Source organism: Prionailurus bengalensis, chromosome D4, assembly GCF_016509475.1.
Source record: "Prionailurus bengalensis isolate Pbe53 chromosome D4, Fcat_Pben_1.1_paternal_pri, whole genome shotgun sequence".
NCBI lineage: Eukaryota > Metazoa > Chordata > Mammalia > Carnivora > Felidae > Prionailurus > Prionailurus bengalensis.
The window spans coordinates 18,423,871-18,449,377 of NC_057359.1; the positions used below are offsets into that span (position 1 = coordinate 18,423,871).

At 42.3% G+C, this 25,507-nt stretch overlaps 1 protein-coding gene across 8 annotated transcripts in view; it reads right to left on the reverse strand.

The window, feature by feature from the left end:
- Positions 1 to 25,507, reverse strand: part of PRUNE2 (prune homolog 2 with BCH domain) — a 275,547-nt gene that overhangs the window by 200,318 nt on the left and 49,722 nt on the right. For 7 of the 8 annotated variants that reach the window (XM_043566303.1, XM_043566307.1, XM_043566308.1 and 4 more), the window contains exons 2-4: positions 11,474 to 11,578; positions 7,064 to 7,266; positions 3,731 to 3,894 (exon numbers count right to left, since the gene is read on the reverse strand). In XM_043566303.1, the coding sequence (XP_043422238.1) occupies positions 3,731 to 3,894; positions 7,064 to 7,266; positions 11,474 to 11,578 (472 nt within the window). The remainder of the gene's footprint in view (positions 1 to 3,730; positions 3,895 to 7,063; positions 7,267 to 11,473; positions 11,579 to 25,507) is intronic. The other variant, XM_043566310.1, reaches the window with a different exon arrangement.

The window sequence follows — 25,507 nt, forward strand, 5'->3', positions numbered from 1 at the left end:
AAGAGAGATCTAAAATCGCAGAACGAGGGGCGCCTGGGTGGCTCAGTCGGTTGAGCGTCCGACTTCGGCTCAGGTCACGATCTCATGGTTCGTGAGTTCGAGTCCCGCGTCGGGCTCTGGGCTGATGGCTCAGAGCCTGAAGCCTGCTTCCGATTCTGTGTCTCCCTCTCTCTCTGCCCCTCCCCCGTTCATGCTCTGTCTCTCTCTGTCCCAAAAATAAATAAACGTTAAAAAAAAATTAATAAAATCGCAGAACGAAATGAGGTCACTCAAGGATAGTGTATAGACAAGAAACAGACTCCTAACTCTAGAGAACAAACTGACGGTTGCCTGAGGGGAGGGGTGGGCAATGGGTGGAAAAGGTGATGGGGATTAAGCAGTGCACCTGTTGTAACGAGCACCGGGTGACCAATGGAAGCGACGAATCACAATATTGTACACCTGAACCTAATATTACGCTGGATGTTAACTAACGGGAACTTAAAGAGAAGCTTTAGAAAAAAGGATAATATACAGAAAAAATGTCCCAGGATGAAGTTCGAGGGCGCTGCCATATTTCAAGGTTGAGCAGAAGAGAAGGAGTTTACCAAGCAAGGCTAAGGAAGAGAAGGCCCGACCTCTTGCACGTTAAGGAACACTGAAAATTACCATGTTTTCTCCAGCCTAGTGGGCTAAGAGGCATACTGAGGGTCCTCTCCAAGGATGAGGAGATCAATATCCTGACTCAACTGAAACCCATTTACGGCGCACCACGGTGCCTCAGCACGGTGTGTTCTAGGATATGACCACAGGAATGAAAGGCAAAGAATAATCAAATTGACCAAGTATTTTTTTCACGCTAAATTAAGGGGGGGGATGGGGCGCCTGGGTGGCGCAGTCGGTTAAGCATCCGACTTCAGCCAGGTCACGATCTCGAGGTCCGGGAGTTCGAGCCCCGCGTCAGGCTCTGGGCTGATGGCTCAGAGCCTGGAGCCTGTTCCCGATTCTGTGTCTCCCTCTCTCTCTGCCCCTCCCCCGTTCATGCTCTGTCTCTCTCTGTCCCAAAAATAAATTAACGTTGAAAAAAAAAATTTTTAATTAAGGGGGGGGTTAGTATAAAGTTTATAATAATATATCCTCCAAAGAGGTCTAATTAGGATATTTTTAAAGACTCTTCCAAGTCTCAGCCATAAATATTTAGTCTCACGACATCTGGAAACAGTTTTCAAAATTCTTGATGGCAAGGTGCACATAGAAATTTTATGTTCCTTCAAGACGTAGAAGAACGCACAAATACATTCCAGAAATGTGTGTCAAGTTAATGGTTATTTTGAGCACCCCAAAATATAAAATAACATCTTAGCTGTGTATAGAGACAACCTTTTGGAAAGAGAACTATCCATGTTACGAAAATAAGGAATGCTAACATTACTTATAGACACGTCAAAAACCTCCCATTGGGTTTGGTGTTACTGCATGATCAGAAGACCATGAAATCGAACTTTGAGTTGAGTGAATGTAACAAAATTTGACTCGATTCCCTTCTGACGCCTACTAAAGACTGATATTCCACCACCCCTCCACCTGTGTACGTCCACGTCCACATGCACACGTTGGCCAAAGGTCTCCAGAGCCTTCTTTCCACAGCATGAAGCCACCTTCCAGGCGTAGGGACTCTGGACTCTCTCGTGACACATTGCATTGCAGCCTTTGCACATAGAGGCACTTCCTCCTCTTACATCCCAGTGTCCAGGCAGCAAGGAAGTGATGTCCCTATTCTGCCAACTTCCTAAGGCCACTTCAAGGCCAACCTTATGGAAGACCTCCAATGAGAAGAAAAACCAAGGTCCTTTACCATACCTCTAATTCTTGACAGCTCTGCCAACTAAGACCAACATAACTCATAAAAGGGGTCTGCGTCCCTTCTAATTCCCTAAATCTCCATAGCATCATTATTATCAACGTCAACAACAAAATCATACCTCTGTGCCAATGTATCACAGTATCGCAGTTTGATCTGATATTACTATTTACAGAAAAGCAAGATGATGGGCAATTTGTGGACCAACTGCCTTTCGTTCCGGCTAAATAACACACGTATTTTTTAAACAATAAACCAAGCTTCTTAGTTTGCAAGAAATTGAAACAAAATACTCTCTCGTGTTTGATCATTTGCACTGCTAAACAACTTCCCTCGTGGCTGGGATCCCAATTACCTTTATTTTCCTTCTGCTCTGTCACAGAGATAAATGATCATAGTTACTTGGTTTAGTTGGGGGCACGGTTTCCCATAGAGCATTTTTACAGATGTCCATTGTCAGAAAAATATTTAAAACAGGTTTACTGGGGCCATTAGTTGTAAAATATTTACAGGGGTCACAAAACTTGGACATTTTCCTCTCCACATTGTGCAAGAGACAGAGGAAGAGAAGGAAAGTGCCCTCAAAAGACCAGCTTCAGGGGCGTCTGGGTGGATAACAAGTGGTAAGCATCTGACTCTTGATTCCGGCTCAGGACATGATCTCATGGTTTGTGAGTTCAAGCCTCGCATCGGCCTCCACACTGTTAGTGCAGAGTCTGCTTGGGATTCTCTCTCTCTTTCAAAATGAATAAATAAACTTAACAAATTAAAAAAAAAACAATGGCATCAACATTTTCTTGGTCTTCTCCTTCCTTTTTAAAAAATTCTTCCAGTCTGTTAATCACTGTTTTTCACTTTCTTGTGTTAAATAATTCCGAGAAAAATCTATGTCTACTATGTTCAAGATGGATTATTGAAAGGAAAAAAAAAAAAAAAAAAAGCTTTATACAACACCCAAAGCTGTCCTACATAGACAATAATGAATTTTTGTGGTAATTTTGGGCCACCAAAGTCAACTAACAATTTCCAGGTTAGAAAGCACTTTTTGGAAGTGGCAGACTCCATGAGTGGAAACGAAAGATTAAAAAAGGTAGGGGCGCCTGGGCTCAGTCAGTTGAGCGTCCGGCTTCGGCACAGTCTCACGGTTCGTGGGTTCGAGCCCCGCGTCGGGCTCTGTGCTGACGGCTCAGAGCCTGGAGCCTGCTTCGGATTCTGTGTCTCCCCCTCTCTCTGCCCCTCCCCCGCTCATGCTCAGTCTCTCTCTCTCTCTCTCTCTCTCTCTCTCCTTCAAAAATAAATAAAAACATTAAAAAACATTTTTTTTAAAAAAAGAAAGATTAAAAAAGGTCATTGACGACGGTGTGCTGGGAACACAGTGTTTAAAGGAGGCGAAGTTAAGACGGAAAATATTACAATGCCAATGAGGTGGTAAAGTGACTGTAAAAGTCCTGACACAAAATCACCAAATTCAAACGTGTTTATTTTGTCATCCAAGCCGTGTTCCGCAAACCAAGCTTCTACCAGTACCAGGAGATATTTCGATGTGAGGAGTGGATTCTGGCCTGAGTCACACTGCTGTGGGACCCGAACCACCTCTGGAAGCTCTGGACGGCCAGAGGAGCCATTCTGGCTCCCCAACAGAGGTGAGGCAGTTCCGGTGAATAGTGAAACAGCAGAGACCCTTCATGCCTATTTTTAAATGCACATTGTTAATATTCAGTGTAATGCCACTCTTTAACAAACTCTTTACTCCCCGCTTCCCTGATGAAGCTTCCCGCGGTCTTTAAAGGGGTTGTTAAGCCAAGAATGGATCACACTCATTCTGCATGAGCAAGTCGAGAAACACTCCATTAAGCCCTCCAGTATTTAATAGAAAGAGCCATCTCTCACCTCTGAGGAGATGAGCCAGCTGCTCGGTGATGAGCTCAGGAGCCTCCCGGAGAATCTCTTTCACCACAAGGGAAGAGGAAGACTCTCGGAACTCGAGGCCACCATCGCTCTGCTCCACAGGATTAATGACTTTGACAACCGCTGATTCTAAAGTTTGGTCCTCGCTGTAAAGCAAATGGCGGAGAGGAAAGGACAGGGATATGGCACATCGTCTTACTTTCTGGAAGTATTTAATCTCTGCTCTCACACAAAAGACTTCCTCTCAACGGCCAAAAAGATGAGGAAGCTCGCGTGACCCTTAGCCTATGCGTCTTCACCTTCCATATTACCTAATTACACGCCACCCCCCCCCGCCCCGAAAGGCTTAGTCGCAGCCCCTCACGCCGTACCACTTCTGTCTCTTGTTTTGCTGTTGAAAAATAATAATAAATAATAATAGCAGTAGTAATAGTAATAATAATGGCTGCCATTTACTAAGCTTCCGCTGCAGGCCAGACACTATTATCAGGCCGGAAGGAATGTCACCAAGTCTTCTACTACACGATGACCCTATGAAATGGGTTCCAGTGAAACCCTCATTTTTAACATGAGGAAACAGGGGCACAGGGGTGAGTCAGTCGGTTGAGCATCCAACTCCTGATTTTGGCTCAGGTAACGATGCCAAGGTCGTGGGATCAAGCCCCACGTCAGGCTCCATGCTGAGCATCTATCCTGCCTAAGATTCTCTCTCTCTCTCCCTCTGCCTCTCTCCCTGGCGTGTGCGCTCTCTCTCCCTCTAAAATGAATAAATAAATACAAATTTTAAAAAGTTAACAATGGGGAAACAGAGGCACAGAGTGGTTAAGAAATTTGTCCAAGGTCACAAAGCTTATAAGCAGACTAGCTTGTGTTTGAACCCTGATGTGGTTTCAGAGCTTGCATATCTGGTCACAGTGCTGGAAAAAATGACCACGGGCTTATTTACTTCCACCATCATCCTTTTTTTTTTTTTAATTTTTTAAAATTATTTTTTAGTGTTTATTTATTTTGGAGAGAGACAGAGTGCAAGTGGGGGAGGGGCAGAGAGAGAGGGAGACACAGAATCCAAAGCAGGCAGCAGGCTCTGAGCTGTCAGCACAGTGCCCGAACAGGGCTCGAACTCAAGAACCATGAGATCATGACCTGAGCCAAAGTCGGACGCTTAACTGACTGAGCCACCCAGGCGCCACCCCCCCCCCACCTACCACTGTCATTCTTCACATGTGAGATGAGTTGGCTTCATCAAAGGCACAAAGAAAGAGGTGAACAAGACTGACGTTGGTCTTTCCGTCATGAGTGGGAATGAAGGAAATAAAGATCTCAATTTTGGAAAGCATTCTGTTTCATAAATAGTCCTGAAGCTCAAGTTCACAGTGTCAGTCCCCAAACCAGCAGTTTAGCAGCTTTTCAGTTTTGACTGAGAACAAAACTCTTCCAAAGATTCTGACTTCCCAAGATTTCTTTAGCTTCTTGCACTGCCTTTATCCCTATTTATTCACATGAATTGGTTTGTAAAAGTGAGCACATAAATTGAGTCAAGGAGGTGATCATCCCGAACACTGATGATTGAAGTCAGTCATAGTAACTCTCAGTCAACAACTGATTAATAAATAGGCAAATAAATAAATGTGTTTCAAACGGCATGGGGATAAAAACAGCCCCATGCGAGCAGACTGTTTTCAAAACTCTTTAGAGCTGAATGAACTGCATGACAGGCAGGTCAAGGTACTCGTACCTAAATATGCTTCCTAAAAAGAGTTAAATAGGGGCGCCTGGGTGGCGCAGTCGGTTAAGCGTCCGACTTCAGCCCGGGTCACGATCTCGCGGTCCGTGAGTTCGAGCCCCGCGTCCGGCTCTGGGCTGATGGCTCAGAGCCTGGAGCCTGCTTCCGATTCTGTGTCTCCCTCTCTCTCTGCCCTTCCCCCGTTCATGCTCTGTCTCTCTCTGTCTCAAAAATAAATAAACGTTAAAAAAAATTTTAAAAAAAAAGAGTTAAATAAAAAATTAGATATTAGCACAAGTTCTTATTTCATGCACACTAACATCAATATCCACTGGTTATGGTCCTAAACCATCAGCAAATTGGCAAAGTGTGCAAAAAAAACTATTGTCTCAAACCACTGAGGTATTTACTAGTGACTCGTCATTCAATAGCACTACAGAGCTTATCAAAAGGGCATCTTTGGGGGCACCTGGGTGGCTCAGTCGGTTAAGCGTCCGACTTCGGCTCAGGTCATGATCTCGCGGTCCCTGAGTTCGAGCCCCGCGTCGGGCTCTGTGCTGACAGCCTGGAGCCTGCTTCGGATTCTGTGTCTCCCTCTCTCTCTGCCCCTCCCCCACTCACTCTCTGTCTCTGTCTCTCTCCCCCCCTCTCAAAAATTGAATAAAACATTTAAAAAAATTTTATGGGTGTCTGGGTGGCTCAGTCGGTTAAGCCTCCGACTTTGGTCCAGGTCATGATCTCATGATTTGTGGGTTTGAGCCCCGTATCAGGCTCTGTGCTGACAGCTCGGAGCCTAGAGCCTGCTTCACATTCTGTGTCTCCCTCTCTCTCTGCCCCTCCCCTGCTCGTGCTCTGTCTGTCTCTCTCAAAAATAAATACAGATTAAAAAAAATTTTTTAAGATTTAAATAAAAGGGCATTTTTGGGCTGGGTTGGAAAGTCCTTGAAGCTAGGCAACTTGTCTCATTCCTCTTTACGTACCTTGAGATTCTTGCACTAGTTAGCAACTCCTAAGTACGTACTGAAGGAGGCAGAAGACCCACATTGACTCCAAACTCTTCTACTAACTTCATGTGGTACCCTGGACGAGTCATTTGCAACAGTGGGTCTCAGATTTCTTGTCCATAAAATAACAAGTTCGAACTGCACGGACTTTCAAAAATCCATCCCGCACTTAGAGTATAAAATGGCATGAACGAAAGAGCCAATGATCAAATGACTTTCATGGCTGTTCTCTACAAGGTTTCATTTCACCACTGAGAGGTCTTTCTTGAGAACCTTTCGGTTTTAGTCAGCATGTAATTTCAGTTTTCATTACACATTTACAGCATCAGTACATAGGACTGTTGTGTTGCTACAATAAACTGTTTCAGATTGTTCAAAATTATAATTTTGGTCAATTCTCCAAGAACTTTCCACTCAGAGATGTCATATTTGAAATGCAAAGGCCAAAACAGAGAGCTGGCATGGCCCAAAGTTTTTCTTCCGATGTCCTCTGCCTTTAATGCATCTCCCTAAGCCACAAAAGTCCTGAATGAGGTGGTACTTTTCCCATAAGGGCCTTGGTTAAAGGCCTTACCTCCCGAGCCTTACCTTGCCAGCACATTGCTGCCAACGAGCGTTATAGACAACTTCCCTTCGTCATTTAGCTGATGCAGATTAATTTCATCTCGGAATATGTGGAACGATTCAGAGATGTTCAGCTCTTCTAAAATAAACCTCGTCTCAGTGAAGTAATTGAATTCAGTTCTTGGTATGTTCAGCACTGGCAAACAGAGAACTCCAGGTGGACTGACCTACCGAGAAGAAAGTTGGCTGAATCACTGACAACAGCGAGAGGAGAAAAAGCACAACTCCGTTTTTTACACGCCCGAGGGTAATCGTAAAGGGAACAAAAGTCTTTTGGCCTCACTAACCCGGATGACATTCAAAATCGATTCTTCCCGAACCCAATTAGTAGAGCAGTATCTACAGGCAAATGGCCCCTAATATTTTTTAAACACTCGTTACTCTCCAGGAAACCTCTCGTGCCTTATTTTAAATATCTTATGTCTCATTTCAACATCTCCACGATTAAAAATATATATATGCACACGTGCGCGCGCGCGCACACACACACACACACACACACACACACATTCTCCTTTTCAGGGGAAACAAATTCATAGGTCTTTATGGAATTAGCAGAAAATCAGAATGATTACTGCAGGGCGGATGAGGACTGTGTTGATACAGAAAGGCATGTACGTCCCATGTACATGGGATGCCTGCCATTGAGCTCCAGCCAATGGTTTACACGCAAAAATTTCGGGTTTTTTCAGGGTAAGAATCTTTCAATTACTCAAGAAAAGCTGAAAATCTAGATCTGAGGCTGTTATCTACGATGTTTGTTACAATTAATTTTTCTAAATTAAAACACTATGGAGGTTAACAAAAACTCATTTACGAGCCAGATTTGGCCTACACGCTACCAGATTGAGATCTCTGTTCATTTCTTATATTAGAAAAAAAAAAATCACATATTAACAAACTTGTTATTAAAACATTGTTGGGTGGGGGTGCCTGGTTGGCTCAGTCGGTTAACCACCCAACTCTTGATTTCGGCTCAGGTCATGATCTCGCGGTTCGTGGGTTCGAGCCCCACGTCAGGCTCCATGCTGACAGCACGGAGTCTGCTTGGGACTCTCTGTCTCCCTCTCTCTCTGCCCCTCCCCCACCTGTGCTCATGTGCGTGTGCTCTGTCTCTCCAAATAAATAAATAAAGTTAAAAAAATGTTTTAAAAAATTGTGGTAAGAAGGGGAAACAGGAGACGGTAGGAGTTGGGAGAATTTCAGACTCACATACTTTTCTATAGGAGTTTTTTAAAAATAAAGGTTCTTTGAAAAATTACTATGAGTGCACAGCAATAAACCCCAAATACCCCTGAGAGAAGGTGGGGTTTGGTAACACTGAATTTTTGCATAAAGTAAATGGCCTTTGTTCTCACATCATCACCAGCTCTGTCAAAGCATAGTGCTTATTACACAATTTTAATATCTTTGTCATCTATCTCCTTTCCTGGCATTAACAAGGCAGTGATTTTTGTCTTTTTTGTTCAGTCACGTTTCCTAGTGCATAAAACAATCTGGCACATAGTAGGCATTTAATACTCGTTTGTTGAGTGAAATAAATGAACCACCCATTGCTATAGTACATAAAGCACAAAGCCATTCCAACAAAGTGCTTTTTCTTTTAACTGTCAGGCTAATCCTGAATCACAGTTGGGCAATAATCATTAGAAATTTATGTAGAGCCAAATCAAAACCACACTGAAATACCACCTCACGCCAGTCAGAGTGGCTAAAATGAACAAATCAGGAGACTATAGATGCTGGCGAGGATGTGGAGAAAGGGGAACCCCCTTGCACTGTTGGTGGGAATGCAAACTGGTGCAGCCGCTCTGGAAAACAGTGTGGAGGTTCCTCAAAAAATTAAAAATAGATCTACCCTATGACCCAGCAATAGCACTGCTAGGAATTTGCCCAAGGGATACAGGAGTGCTGATGCATAGGGGCACTTGTACCCCAATGTTTATAGCAGCACTCTCGACAACAGCCAAATTAAGGAGCAAGCCTAAATGTCCATCAACGGACAAATGGATAAAGAAATTGTGGTTTATATACACAATGGAATACTACGTGGCAATGAGAAAGAATGAAATAATGGCCTTTTGTAGCAACGTGGATGGAACTGGAGAGTGTGATGCTAAGTGAAATAAGTCATACAGAGAAGGACAGATTCCATATGGTTTCACTCTTATGTGGATCCTGAGAAAGTTAACAGAAGACCATGGGGGAGGGGAAGGGAAAAAAAAGTTAGAGAGGGAGAGAGCCAAACCATAAGAGACTCTTAAAAACTGAGAATAAACTGAGGGTTGATGGGGGGTGGGAGGGAGAGAAGGGTGGGTGATGGGCATTGAGGAGGGCACCTGTTGAGATGAGCACTGGGTGTGGTATGGAGACCAATTTGACAAAAAATTTCATATGAAAAAAAAAGAAATTTATGTATAGAAATTTACTTTTCCTAATTAGTTGACTGAGTTATCTCTAACTCCTGATACTGAAACTTGAGTCAAGCACACGTGGCCTGAGCCTATCCTGGCAGGATCTTTTTGGAGGTTAGGACCAGAAGAAGGTTTCTAGCCCCCCCAACCTCTGCTGGGTGCCTTGGAGAATGCCATTTTTCTTTCTGAAGCTCAGTTTAACCCATCTGTAGAATGGGGCTTGCCTACCAGAAGGAAAAGTATTTAAATAGAGTCATACATGGGAAGCTGCAAAGCTCTGCATTTATTCCACGTTTATACTCTCAGAGGAAGTAGCCACGTTCTCAGAAGAAAATTCAAATGGAGATGCAGACCTTTGGTAGGGGGCAGGGCCAGTAAACTAAGAGGACGGCACAGAAATATAACAAATTCCAGTATGTGACCCTCCAGTTACTCCATATTTGCCCCCACGCTGAGCCTTAGAAGGAGAAAAGAGGCCATACATCTCTTTACCCATTTTATCTATCACAACTACTTTCTCACTCCTTTGGTTGCGTGTTATATTCATTCAAGACATTGGAGTTGGTGGGGGTGGTGGTGTTATATAATTTCCTTAAGAGTCCACACCACTATCTTTCTAAAGACCAGTCTTGTTCAGTCAACTCTATGTTCTCGAGACAAGCGATATTTGTTTTCTAGGAGTCAAAAAGTCCAGGTAATAGGATTAAGTATTTAATATGCATTTCTTCACATAGGCATGTTTATCTCCTTATACCAATTAATTGCCCTTGTAAAGTTCAACAAAGTTTAATATTTTTTAATTTTTTTTTTTTTTTTGAGAGAGAGAAGGGGGGAGACAGAGCGCGAGCAGGGGAGGGGCAGAGAGAGAGGGAGACACAGAATCCGAAGCAGGCTCCAGGCTCTGAGGTGTCAGCACAGAGCCCGACACGGGGCTCAAACTCACGAACTGTGAGATCATGACCTGAGCTGAAGTCGGACGCTTAACTGACTGAGCCACCCAGGCGCCCCACGTTCAACAAATTTTAAGATAAATTTGTTACAAAGTCCATATGCAGAGATCAGAATATTTTACCTGGCTCTCTTGTCAGCTGCTGCCCTAAGCCATTCTTGCCACCCACAGCTCACTCTAGAAGACTAGGTTTCATGTGAATTTAAATCACCCGAGATCAGCTATGCATACTCTCAGAGCCAAGAATCCAAACAAAATTGGAATAAAACAAAGCAGACTCTGGAAAATTAAAAATTCTGTGAAATTGGAAACCGCACCAAGATACTCATAATGTACTTTTTTAGGCTTTGAGGTGACGCATTATCACGGGCTGATGAATTTTATGAAATGGCAATTTTAAAACAATTTGTTAAAAGGTCTTTTCCACCTCTGTAGGGAGGTTGTAGACTTTGCACAGAATACAAAGATTCTCACTCAAGGGAGATCATCACTAACTGAGAATGACCTTGCTGTACAAAGTCAGGGCTAACGGGCAAGAACAGAATATAGATGCGACATGTAACACCTCTGTTCCTGAAAATTCCAGCCAATAGGTTCCGAATTGCATGTAATGTTCACACAGGTTATTCTGCACTTACTTCTCTATTCCCAAGGGCAAGACTAACCAACAAGCTGTGATAAAGGAAAACAAGAAATTCTGACCCTTACTTTTGTTAGTTCTCTGAATTCCCATGAAAGTAAACAACTATCATATATTTTTAAAAATTTGGAAACTGTGACCTTATTGAAATGTCTTATGAGGGAGTCGATAAGAAACAACTAGACCCTACCCAATGCACTGTAGGTGACAAGTACTTGTTGTTTAATGAATCCTAATACATTCTTCTCGGCAACAATAAACCAGAACGTGAAAATGGAAGTGAATAGGTTCCTCCTTTTTCCCGAAAATGTTTGTCCTTGGAAGTTATATCATAATTCACATATAAAAAGCACAGTCTTCTTTCCCCTCACCTTGTCTAGAAAGTAAGCGTACGTGAAGGCGGAAATGAGAGAATCCAACTCACACGATTTATGTCCAATAACCACATGGACCTTCTCCAAGCGTTTGCTTCGATTCTGAAACACATAGCAAACAAAACATCACAGTTTGATGTGCAACAGATTGATACAAAAAGGACAGTTTTCCATCTTTTTTTCAAAGGTAGCTCTTGGCTACATTCACGCACAATTGCAACAATTCCTGAGTTTATGATGAAGTTTTACAGGAGGACATAAGATTGCACAACACGTTTAAAATTCGGAAATGCTCACGTTGTAGCGCACGGTTCAGGAACAGAAAATTGTGAGCTCACCACCTCAGGAGCCTCCCCAGGTGACCTCTGCCTCTGGCCTCCACGCGTGAAGGGCAGGGAGAGACCAAAGGAAGAGGCGGACCGCTTCAAGTTTGGCAGGCGGTAGTTTAATAAACAAGGAGACTTATTTCCAAGGCTTGTCTTGGGCACCTGCAAGATGGGTAGATCGTCACATCCACCTGCCAGAATTTTAAAAATTTTATAGAGGCCGTAACTGGGCTCAGTCATGTGTGGTCTCAACACCACGTTACTCTCTCAAGGCTCCATCCTTGGAGCAGCTCCCATGGTGGGAACGGTGGGCAGAACATACATTCCAAGGACAGGGGAGAGGGTGAGGAGCCTCCAACAGCCCAGGTGTAGCTCAGGGGTCAGCCAACAGTCACGTCCTCTAGATGACCTCTTCCAACAGAAGTGTGGTTTCATTAATATTATCACAGTCTGGGGCACATGGGTGGTGGCTCAGTCGGTTAAGCATCCAACTTCAGCTCAGGTCATGATCTTACGGTTCGTGGGTCCGAGCTCCGCATCAGGCTCTGTGATGACAGCTCAGAGCCTGGAGCCTGCTTCGGATTCTGTGTCTCCCTCTCTCTCTGCCCCTCCCCCCATTCATGCTCGCTCGCTCTCTCTCTCTCTCTCTCTCTCTCTCTCTCAAAAATAAACATTAAAAAAATGTAAAAAAAACATTATCACAGTCTAACTTGATATGAATTGTATCTCTGAGTCATAGTTTTTTAGTAAAAGATTTTAGTCCAAAGGGAAGTTCCATAGTATAGCGGCCCCCCGTTCATCCGCAAAGGATACATTCCAAGAGCCCCAGTGGGTGCCCAGAACTGCTGATAATACTGAACCCTATATATACTCTGTTTTTTCTTGTACGTACATACCTATGAATAAAGTTTATAAATTAGGCCTAGTAAGAGATTAACAACAACAATAATAAAATAGAACAATTACAGCACTACACTGTACTAAAAGTTGTGTGAATGTGGCCTCTCTCAGAATATCTTCATGTACTGTACTCACCCTTCTTGTGATGGTGTGAGATGATAAAATGCCTACGTGGTGAGAGGAAGGAGGTGAATGACGTAGGCATGTGACATAGGCCACTCTTGACCTTCTGACCACGTGTCAGAGGATCATCTGCTTTTGGCCTGCAGTTGACCGCAGGTAATAGAAATCATGGGACATGAAACCAAGGATAAGGGAGGAGTAGTGGTTCTATGTCATTTCCCTGTATAAGATGTCCTTAATTTGAGAGACAGTGACTTTTTTCATATGCTCTTGGCACGCGATACACAATTCGGTAGTAATTTATTTTCTCAGGCCGCATTTTGGGTGTCAAGAAATGTTCTCTCTACAGCACATTCCGTAACTTAGCAAATGAAAGTATAACACTTTTCCTCCACCCAGGAAAGGCATATGGTTAGTAATATTGCTTTAACAATACAAATCAGTTGCTATTAAAAAATGTATACAGTCACGTCTCTGGAAGAGAAGGCATATTGTTTTCTTTCCTGGTTTAACGTAATAGTTACTTAAAACTCCTTTATAGACGGCTGACCTCCTTGTGAAATACTGGGTTGGAAATGCCAAAGAAATGACTGCTTCTAGAAAATTCTACAACAAAACTGTTCAATAATGATAACTGTAATCAAAATGAACGTCTTTATAGTATGCCAGAGGTGACATATATGTATGCTTTCCCCACTTTTCACCCTTTGTTTTAGCTTCTCTCCTGAGGACTGACTAGAAAGCCAACTCAAGCGCAATACTGCTCAAAATGGCTAGATAAAAAATTACACTGCTCACGACTATTCCCAGAAAGAGACTTATTCTTTTTTCTACAAAACAAAGAGAAGGCATTATTTGGTAACCTACTAGGTACTTTACAAATGAATCTACGCAATTGTAATTGGTGGCACGGGCCTACTGATGTCAGAGTCAGAAACAAGTTTTTAAACAACCAGCTTGTGGCCCAAAAAACATAATAAACTAAAAATCTCGAAGGAAGTTTTAAAGAGTCTATCAATACAGGGAATAATAGCAGTATCGATATTGCAGACGAGTCATCTAATATGTAATATTGCTGAATTAAAACAAACCTGTATTTTTTCAAAGATACTGAGACGATGATATTTAATAAAACAACATGACTTGAAAATACAATATAAACTCTCTGATTATAATTACAACACCCCGCCCCACCATCACCACCAACTTTAACCCCCCTGCCGTCGTCTCTCAGCTTCCTTCCCCTAACTTCATAAATTACAAGCTGGCTCACTTGTACCCTTGGGGGATTCTAGTCTAGGCCCAGTTCTCATCTAAAAGCCAGACTGCTTCTCCTGTGCAAGACTGTCAGATGTTCTAGAGGTACCTACAGAAATTCAGGTAAATGGAATTATACTCTATTACAACACAAACAAATGCATTAGGAAATCATATTACTGTAGACAGCCGTTCTTCCGAGAAACTCGGAGGTCTAAGTAGACATTACCTCATTTCTCCTCTCAGATCTTGGAAGGCAGACAGTAAGAAGATTAACAATACTTCTTATAGGTCAGTGGAGTCCGTGATGGGGCCAGGATCATTCCCAAACCCCATGGCCCAGTACAGGGAGCCCTCTGCTCTGCCCTGCACCAACCACCCCACAATGCCATAATGACTTCACCTACAAAATGAGGGAACATGCATTCTAAATATGCATTCTGAATATAGCAAGGTTTCAGACATTTATAGCGCCACACCAAATGACCCCAAAGCTGACCTACCTGCTTTCTTGTCTAGGTTCGGTAATTCCTAGGTACAGCTCTTTGTTCAACACTCAACTTGCATGCAAGACGTGGAGGAACCAAGAAGATCTGTGTGTCAGTTTATTTCTAAGACCAAGCCAATTACTACTTAAAAAGAAAAAACTAGGGGCGCCTGGGTGGCGCAGTCGGTTAAGCGTCCGACTTCAGCCAGGTCACGATCTCACGGTCCGTGAGTTCGAGCCCCGCGTCAGGCTCTGGGCTGATGGCTCAGAGCCTGGAGCCTGTTTCCGATTCTGTGTCTCCCTCTCTCTCTGCCCCTCCCCCGTTCATGCTCTGTCTCTCTCTGTCCCCCAAAAAATAAATAAACGTTGAAAAAAAAAATTAAAAAAAAAAGAAAAGAAAAAACTAAAAGAAACTAAATAAGATTGTGAACCCAAAGCATGTTGGACCAATTCTCACAGCTCAGGAATCCACTATCCTCCCCCCCGACCCCACCCACTTCCATCAAAATGTGCCAACCTGGAGCCCATGCTGTCAGGGACCAATCTGCTTCTCCACAAGCAACTCCATTCTTCCACTTAAAAAAAAATTTTTTTTAACGTTTATTTATTTTTGAGAAGAGAGAGACAGAGCATGAGCAGGGGAGGAGAGAGAAAGAGGGAGACATGGAATCTGAAACAGGCTCCAGGCTCTGAGCTGTCAGCACAGAGCCCGACATGGGGCTCGAACTCACGGACCACAAGATCACGACCTGAGCTGAACGCTTAACCGACTGAGCCACCCAGGCGCCTCTCCATTCTTTCATTTTAAAGAGACTTACTAGGGATTATGCCATAGTCCAAAAAGATGACCAGAAATTTCAAGTTGGCTGAAAATGTTGGAGCAGACAAAAGCAACGTCACAATCAGAGCTAACTTTGGTGCCTGCCAACGAGCCTTAGGAGTGAGAGGCTCAACCTCAAAAAATCTCAGATGTTCCTAAGTGCATGAATCCTATCAAAAACCACTAAGATGTAATTGAAGTGTAGCAAAAATTAGAGATTAGAGCAACCATGCTCAGAAAGACTTCTGTCTGCTTAGAGGAATAAAACATAAGATTAGTTATGTGAACTCAATCAGAAGGTGAGCTCAAGAAACACGTAGGATTTGGCTGCTCAAATTGGGGGTCAAGAACCAGGGAAAACAGGCTCCACTTTCAAGCTTCCCAGCACAAATGGCCTTGGCAGTGTGAACAGAGCAAGCATAGGGGTCAAGTCCCGGCAGAAAAGACTGGGGATTGATTTCAGGTGTCCGAGGACGGTAACAGGGGTCCTTATGAGGCCTATTGTGGTCTATTCTGTGACAAAGGCCCCATCTACAGGGGCAGCAGGTTCAGGGAACTGACTTGATCACAGTGATACTCTCGGTACACGTACCTCTCAGAGCAGGTCTGTGGACCTTTTCCTATTTTACATCTCCACATATTCATAGACTCACAGATGTCCAATCTTAATATCTACGTCCCTTGATGCAGTTCGAATTAGCAGCTGAATCATTTACAAGCAGATAAATTATGCCCAAATAAAAGTGATAATTTTATCAATTAAATTAATTATTGCCATTCAAGTAATAAAAATCTATTTGTGCGATACAGCAGTAAACCAAACGGACGACAATCCCAGCTCTCATGGCACCTGCGTTAGTTGCAAGGAGATACGATGAAGCAGATAATTAGATAAGAATTTGAGGAATAGGGTAACTGAGAGGAGGCTCATTTGAAAAGGTGACATTTGAGAAAGACCTGAAGCCAAGAAGTGGGACCTAAGGATATCTTAGGCCAGGAGAATAGCAAGGGCAAAGGCCCTGAGGTGAGAGGATATCCAACATGTTCAACAAATATTTACTGCCTAGTGCATACATTTTCTAAATGTGACTTTGTAAACTCCTAGCCAGGAGTGAATAGATCTGGCAAGTAAATACCCACTCCCTAGTATTGACACAAGTTCACCAAGCATTAAGGAATCTCAGGAGACAAAAGAGCCATCGCTAATGCCTATACCCAATATGGCGTAAGCCCAACACAGAATGGAATCCTGATTATGCGTAGAAATAGATACTATACTGCTTTGTCATCTACACTTCCAAATAGATGGGCAAGATCTTTCCTTCATCAACATATAAAAGAAAATATATTGAACGTGCCAGTATTTGAGATCACAATTTTGATATGCTTTCAAAGTGTAATCCTATACAACACTAAAATGAGCCTTCTTAATGAAGTTTACTTATCTCTTTTTCAAAGCCAGCAAAATGCCTAAGCATTAAGACTCAACTGACCATTAAAGGGAATTGCACTTGTCAGGCAAAAAAGCACTTTTCCAACACACCCACAGAAAACAGAATCAATCAGAAAGAAGGCTTCTAGGGCCCTGATGGAAACCTAGTCCCTCCATTAGCTTGGGGTTTTTTTATAGACATATTATTTATTGCCTAATTGGCTAACATACAGGGTATACAGTGTGCTCTTAGATTTGGGGATAGATTCCCGTGGTTCATCACTTACATACAACACCCAGTGCTCATCCCAATAAGTGCCCTCCTCAATGCCCGTGACCCATTTTCCCCTCTCCCCCCTCCATCTCCCTGCCATCAACCCTCAGTTTGCTCTCTGTATTTAAGAGTCTCTTAAATACAGAGGCACCCCAGTGCCCCTCCAACCCACTTTTCTTAAAAAGCCTATGAAAATGTTTTCAAAAATAATTATCTGAAATGCATTGTGTTTTCCCTCTCTCCACCCCCCTCCCATCAACCTCAGTTTGTTCTCTGTATTTAAAAGTCTCTCATCCTCCATTAGTTTTCTAAGAGCCATATCCGCTGAGAAACGAAGCTGCTCCCACTGATGACCGGACACATCTAAAGTCCCATTATTAACATTTAGTCAACAAGCCTTGCAACACAGTTATGATTTCTCAGACCCATCCTCCTCGACCCACCTTTCTTAAAAATCCAATGCAAATGTTTTCAAAAATAATTAACTGAAATGCATTGTGTTTTGAAAACATTGTAGACAAAACCCACAGAAGTTGGGAGAGCGTCTTTCCTATCACACGGAAGCAACAAACATTTCTAAGGCCCTCATCCTTAACCAACAAATGAAAAAGCAAGGCGACAAGAAGTTCTCGATTTATCGAGTGTTATCTCCAAAGAAACCCAGGCAAAGAAAACAGTTGGCAGTTGAGCTGGTGTTTCCTTAATTACTTCTAATTCCAAGTCAATGAGGGGTCACCCTTCCTGGAGGCTGCCTGTGGGTGGCCCAGAAAAGGGCCCTGGTTCCTCCCTAGGAGACTCCACATGCCTGTGGCTGCCATGATTCTAAGTGAGAGGACTCAGAGGGTGAGTGACATGCTGCTCGTCACCCCAAGGGTCCCCAACTCCACATAAGTCACAATCATCAGGAGGGGATACAAAAGGGACCACGGCCAAGTGAGCAACAAAGACACAGGGGATCCCCAGAGTAACCTGGTCCTCCAAAGGCCCCAGATCAGCTCTGCCAGAGATAGACAAGTCTCCTCCCTTGTTCATTTGGTAAACAAATGAGATGCTTTTGCTACTGGCCCAGGGTTTAAGATAACGTCTATAACTCCTCACCTTCTGAATGTCTCATAATCTTATCATTACCCGGATAAAGTTTGCAAGTCAAAGGGAGAGGATGCTGGAGGGAATAAAGGACGTGGCATCCACTAGCAGTCCAAAAACAAAAACAAAAACAAAAATGCTTATCACTCTGTGCGTGTCCCTAGATCACCGGGATTTTTCCTGCTGATTGAAACCTTTGTATTTTATTTTCTATCTTTGCTTATGTTTCTGGTTAAGAAAAAAAAAATACATGAAATTATAAAAAGGCAGACACAATGAAAATTAATAAACCAAAGATAACTACTGTTAAAAGTTCAATAGTTATTGTTTATTCACATTTTTAACTTGTATATATATTAACACTTTACTTTTGTAAAGTACATTCTATTCCCACTCTACATTAGATGCTTCTTTTTGAATCCACTTAGTATGCTATGGACCTTGCTCAAAGATCAAAACTGTAGATCTTTATTCTTTTTAGCTCAAGGATTGCAACTGTATGAACACACATGTGTGTATAAAATTTCTGGAATCAGCATAAGTGCCTTTTAAAAAAGAATCTCCATGATATCGGCAAATAGGATACTCTATTCCACTGGCCATCTACTCTAGTTTCATTCTAATGGCTATAATTAATTTCTTCCAAGAGTTGTACCTCAAGTCATGTCTCAAAGCAAAAACATTTACCAGAATCTGCAAATTCGAGACACAGACATTTTATATTCAATTTTCTCATAAATGTCCTAATTTACTTGGTGACGTACTAGATGAATATAAACCAAGGAATTAGGAAGACGCAAAAAGCTTTCAATGAGAAGACTCAAATTATTTTGAGGTAATTTGTCTCACTTACTGATAAAACTGAAACCTAATCAATTCAGATAAGTATATATTGCCTATAACCTCTCCCCTCACTGTTTTCCCAACAGACCCCAATCATTTTTTTCCCCTCAGGATTCTCTTTGCTAAGCTGGAGAATACTCTCTCTTAATATCTCTCATTTGGGGGAAAATAGGGGTTGGGAGTCACGCTGAGCAGATTCAGCTATAAATAGCTCAGATCCTATGCACCTGCACCTCCTGCTCTATGGTCAAATGCAGAGGCCATTGTAGATAGGCAGTGGGAGACCCAGAAGCTAAACCCAAGCATTGCCTCAGGCCCTTCTTTCTTGGGTGGGTCATGTGGGTCCCTGGTTCCCCTTGGGGTCAGGCTCCTTTTACTGGGGCTTTGGACACGTTCTCAACTGAATCCATTCTTCCTCAACCTGTTTGTTGCCCACCTTGAACACAGAATGTTCTCGAAAGGAGCGACCTCATATATATGGTTCATATACTTCTTCTGGGTCATAATAGTAATGGGAGACAGAATTGTTATTTACTTACAGCATTTCATTTTTTATATTTTCATTCAAGATTCTCTTTCTGACAATGTCCTCCAGGGACAATTTTGGGGGTGGCACCATTATTTTTCTTCCACAGCTTCAACCATAAAAGGTCAAGGATGATCCACCCCCCCACCCCCCGCCCCAACACACAAGTTCTTACCTTTCCCGAAGAGCCCCTGTAGCAATTGCTCCACACAGACTGTCTACAGATTATTATTTTCCGGCCATTTTACTTTGGGGAGAAATGTGTCCGAGCATTTACTACCAACTGGATGGGACAGCTCTCCCATTTCCCATTTCGGTGCCGCTTCCTTCTAGTTTAAATAGATGTCTTGTGCCAGAGGTTTGGCCTCCGTGCTTTTACACGTCTCTGAATCACTCAGCCTGCCCCTTTCCAGACTCAAGAGCTGTAGTCATTTTTGCCTCGCCTCATATGAGCAGCATCCAGGTCTATGACCCTTCCCTTTGCCTCCTCTGACCTTCCGCTGTCTGTGCCCCATTGGTGGGCTGAGACCTCACTGTAGACTGAATTGCCTATCCCCCAAATTCACATTTCCAAGCCTGAACCTTCAATGTGATGGTACTTGGGGATGGAGCTTTTGGGAAACAATTAGGTTTAAATGAAGTCACGACAAAGGGCTAGTATCCAAAATCTATAAAGAGCTCACCAAACTCCACACCCAAAAAACAAATAACCCAGTGAAGAAATGGGCAGAAAACATGAATAGACACTTCTCTAACGAAGACATCCGGATGGCCAACAGGCACATGAAAAGATGTTCAGCGTCGCTCCTTATCAGGGAAATACAAATCAAAACCACACTCAGGTATCACCTCACGCCAGTCAGAGTGGCCAAAATGAACAAATCAGGAGACTATAGATGCTGGAGAGGATGTGGAGAAACGGGAACCCTCTTGCACTGTTGGTGGGAATGCAAATTGGTGCAGCCTCTCTGGAAAGCAGTGTGGAGGTTCCTCAGAAAATTAAAAATAGACCTACCCTATGACCCAGCAATAGCATTGCTAGGAATTTACCCAAGGGATACAGGAGTGCTGATGCATAGGGGCACTTGTACCCCAATGTTCATAGCAGCACTCTCAACAATAGCCAAATTATGGAAAGAGCCTAAATGTCCATCAACTGATGAATGGATAAAGAAATTGTGGTTTATATACACAATGGAATATTACGTGGCAATGAGAAAAAATGAAATATGGCCTTTTGTAGCAACGTGGATGGAACTGGAGAGTGTGATGCTAAGTGAAATAAGCCATACAGAGAAAGACAGATACCATATGGTTTCACTCTTATGTGGATCCTGAGAAACTTAACAGGAACCCATGGGGGAGGGGAAGGAAAAAAAAAAAAAAAGAGGTTAGAATGGGAGAGAGCCAAAGCATAAGAGACTGTTAAAAACTGAGAACAAACTGAGGGTTGATGGGAGGGTGGGAGGGAGGAGAGGGTGGGTGATGGGTATTGAGGAGGGCACCTTTTGGGATGAGCACTGGGTGTTGTATGGAAACCAATTTGTCAATAAATTTCAGAAAATAAATAAATAAATAAATAAATAAATAAATAAATAAATAAATGAAGTCACGAGAGTGGGGCCCTCCAGATGAGAGCTCTCATTCTCTCCCAGCTCTCCCTCTCTCTGTCTCTCTCTGTGCCTCTCTGTCTCTCTGCCTCTGTCTCTCTCTGTCTCTGTCTCTGTCTCTCTCTCTCTCTCTCTCTCTCTCTCTCTCTCCATCTCTCTCTCTCTTGAGATGATCAGGAGAAGAAGGCCCTCACAGGAACTCAACCATGCTGGCACCCTGATCTTGGACTTCCAGCCTCCCGAGCTGTAAGAAATAAATTTCTGTTGTTTCAGGCACCCGGTCTGCGGTATTTTGTTATGGCAGCCCAAGCAGACTCGGACAGACCTCCAGGTTGGAGTCATTCCAAAATTCAAAACCACCAAGCAGATACCTGAACTTTAGGGAAAGCTTCGACGAGCTTCTTTTACAAAATGGTTGCTGTCAAAGCACTATCAGAGTTTTAAAGACCAAATGAAAAAGAACACCCCTGGAGTGCCTGCGAGGCTCAGTTGATTAAGTGTCCAACTCTTGATTTCAGCTCAGGTCAGGATATCATGGTTCATGGGATCAAGCCCTACATCGGGCTCCACACTGGCAGCACAGAGCCTGCTTGGGAATCTCTCTCTCTGCCCCCCCCCCACCATGCACACACACACACACACACACACACACACACACACACACACTCTTTCTCCCTCTCTCTCTTTCTCTCTCTCTCTCAAAATAAATAAACTTAAAAAATATGTATTTTTTAAAGTGTAAAAAAAATAAAAAGAAAAAGAACACCCCTGCTACACATGTATAGAAACTACACCCATGTCACCAAAGGTTAACTTATTTTGTCAAATTTACAGTTAATTCATACTCTCATAGTAATATTAATTACTGTATAAAATATTTTTTTAATGTTTATTTATTTTTGAGAGACAAAGACACAGAGGTGAGCAGGTGAGAGGCAGAGAAAGGGGGAGGCCCAGAATCCGAAGCAGGCTCCAGGCTCGGAGCTGTCAGCACAGAGCCCAATGGGGGGCTCTAAGTCACAAACCACGAGATCATGACCTGAGCCGAAGTCAGACGCTTAATTGACTGAGCCGCCCAGGCTCCCCGAAAATATACTCTTTATAAAACATTTGGAAAATATAGAGACACAAAGAAATAAACCCTTAAGACCCAAAGTAATCACTATGAACACTTAGCGAACCCCTTCCAACCTTTCTCTCTATTTTTATGAGTGCTCTCTTCTGTAGTACTGTGATCATATTACACATAATATTTTGTACACTCCTTTTTTTAAATGTTAGTTTTGAGAAAGAGAGAGAGAGGCAGCAGGAGAGAGGCAAACAGAGTGGGAGACAGAGGGTCCAAAGCTGTCAGCACAAAGCTCAACTCTGGGCTCCAACTCACGAAACATGTGACCATGACATGAACCGAAGTTGGACATGTAACCCACTTAGCCACCCGGTGCCTCTCTCTTTTTTTTTTTTTTAACAACATTTAGGTTATTCTTCTAAAATTCTGAAATATAAATGTTGTGATGGCCAGGGAGAATATGTGTTTGCTTTTGTAACACCAGTTGCCAACCTATTGCTTTTGCATACAGTGGTGCTCAATAACTACTTAAAAAAATAAATGAATGAATGAATGATGGCATTTAGTGGATAGACTATTCTTTAATAAGGATAATTATATTTAGTCAATCCCCTACTATTGCAGAATTAAGTTATTTTAATTTTTTATAATATAAATAAGAATGCAGGGAATATTTGTAAGATATTTTTGTGCTCATCCTGTTATTTCTTCAGGATAAACTCCTGAATTTTACACTTCTGGGTCAATGAATATGTGTGTGTGTGTGTGTGTGTGTGTGTGTGTGTTTTCACCATTGAAAGAGAGAGAGAGCGCGTGCGTGCACGTACACACACTTACCAGCGGGGGAGGAGCAACGAGAGAGAGAGGGAGACAGAATCTGAAGCAGGCTCCAAGATGCCAGCGCAGAGTCAAACGCCAGGATTGAACCCACAAACCGTGAGATCATGACCTGAGCCGAAGTTGGACGCTCAACGGATGAGCCACCCAGGCGCCCGCGAATGTAAGTGTTTTAATGCTTACCAGAAGGGTTGTAGAAATTTATATAGACACACCTGATTTTTAAACCTGCAACTCTGTATTTAAGCATGTAAAGTTAATTTGCACTTATTAAGATTTTGAGTGTTTCACATCAATTTTTTTATATGGACACTAAACATCATTGTCTTCATATGAACTTTCCCTCTGCATATCTTTGAGGGTGTTTATCCTACTCTCATTGACAAACAAACTATTAAAATATTATTAACATATTCAACTCTGGCAGCATCCATAAGATATTATTTTGTCCTGTGGTTTGGGGCATCTATAGAGCAATAAATTGCATTAAGGATGCAATAAGCATGCATTATTTAATGTGGCATCATCATTTCAAGCGCTAAAGAGCAATGATACAGTCGGTACCATATTTTCCTCAAAAAAAGGAAAATGTGTTTTCTGAAAATGTTGTAATAACACAGGTCAGACTCTGTCTTGCTCTCTTCGCTCTTAGCTGGAGTGCATTTACTCTTCTGTTTTGTAAGAAGCCTCAGGTAAAAATGCTAATGCAACTTAAATTTGAATCTAAAGTGTTGAATGTGTCAAGAGTTAGTGTATTTAAAAGCAGTGAAATTTTGGTAGGAAAAAGGCACCAAAGAAAACAATAAGACAAAGTAGATCCTGAAAGTTCTCATCCCAGGAAACACATTTACAAACATTGAAACTAACAATGTTATATGTCAATTATATCTCAATAATATATGTAACATATAACTCAGCTAGCTCAATTTTGTATTTAAAAAGGAATAATAAATGATACATAATAGATCAGGAGATATTTACATAATATTTTTAAATTCTTGGCATTAAAAGGGCAGTATTTCTAACCATACAAAGAGTTCCCACACAGTGATTTAGAAAAAAGACAAACCAATGGAATAATCAGTAAAAGATATAAATGGACAATTTTTAAAAAATGTTTATTTTTTTTTTTAATTTTTTTTCAACGTTTATTTATTTTTGGGACAGAGAGAGACAGAGCATGAATGGGGGAGGGGCAGAGAGAGAGGGAGACACAGAATTGGAAACAGGCTCCAGGCTCTGAGCCATCAGCCCAGAGCCTGATGCGGGGCTCGAACTCCCGGACCGCGAGATCGTGACCTGGCTGAAGTCGGACGCTTAACCGACTGCGCCACCCAGGCGCCCCAAAAATGTTTATTTTTGAGAGAGAGAGAGAGAGCGAGCATGAGCAGGGGAGGGGCAGAGAGAGAAGGAAAGAGAATCTCAAGCAGGCTCCACGCTGTCAGCACAGAGCCTAATGCGAGGCTTGAACTCACAGACTGTGAGATAATGACCTGAGCGGAAATTAAAAGTCAGACACCTAATGGACTGAGTCACCAGGGCGCCACTAGAGGGCAATTAACTAAAGAAGAAGAACATACGAAAAGAAAGTCAATCTCATCAGTAGTCATGAAAATGGAAATCAGACCCACAAGAAAATGGCATTTTTTGATTATCAGATTGGCAAAAAATTAAGAGTGTCAACATCCATGGTCAGTTAGACTGTAGGCAGTAGTAAGGAATACTACAACCAATGAGGGACAAATTTGACAGTATCTATTAAAAAGCAGTGTTCAAACTTTCTTTTCAAATGTTTATTTATTTTGAGATATATATATATATATATGTATGTATGTATATATATATGCGTGTGTGTGTGTGTATATATATATATACACACACACACACGCATATATATAGGGAGAGAGAGAGAGAGAGAGAGAGAGAGAGAGAGAGAGACACAGAATCCCAAGCAGGCTCTGTGCTGACCTGGGACTTAATTCCATGAACCGAGAGATCATGACCTGAGCCAAAATCAAGAACCAGACACCCAAATGACTGAGCCACCCAGGTTCCCCCAGAATGTTCAAACTTTTTGACCCAACTATTTATTCCTTTTCTAGGAATCTATTCTATAAAAACAAAATCACCCATAAATATGGGTATTTTAAATTCCTTATTAGTATTTAAAATCCATTGCTAAATATGGCTATTTAATACAACTCCAAAGAATGTTTGCTGAAACAATATTTGTAATGGAGAAAAAGGAAACGAAACGAGAAGCAACCTCAATGTATAACAATCAAGGAATCGTTGGAGAGATTACGGAATATCCATAAAATAGAATCTAAGCAGCTGCCGCCAAACAAATGAGTTAGAGCAATACCTAATGACCTAGAAAGACGCATTCTAATATTCTTCCCGTGTCATCACATGGCTGCTTCTTCCTGCCTGGATCCCGC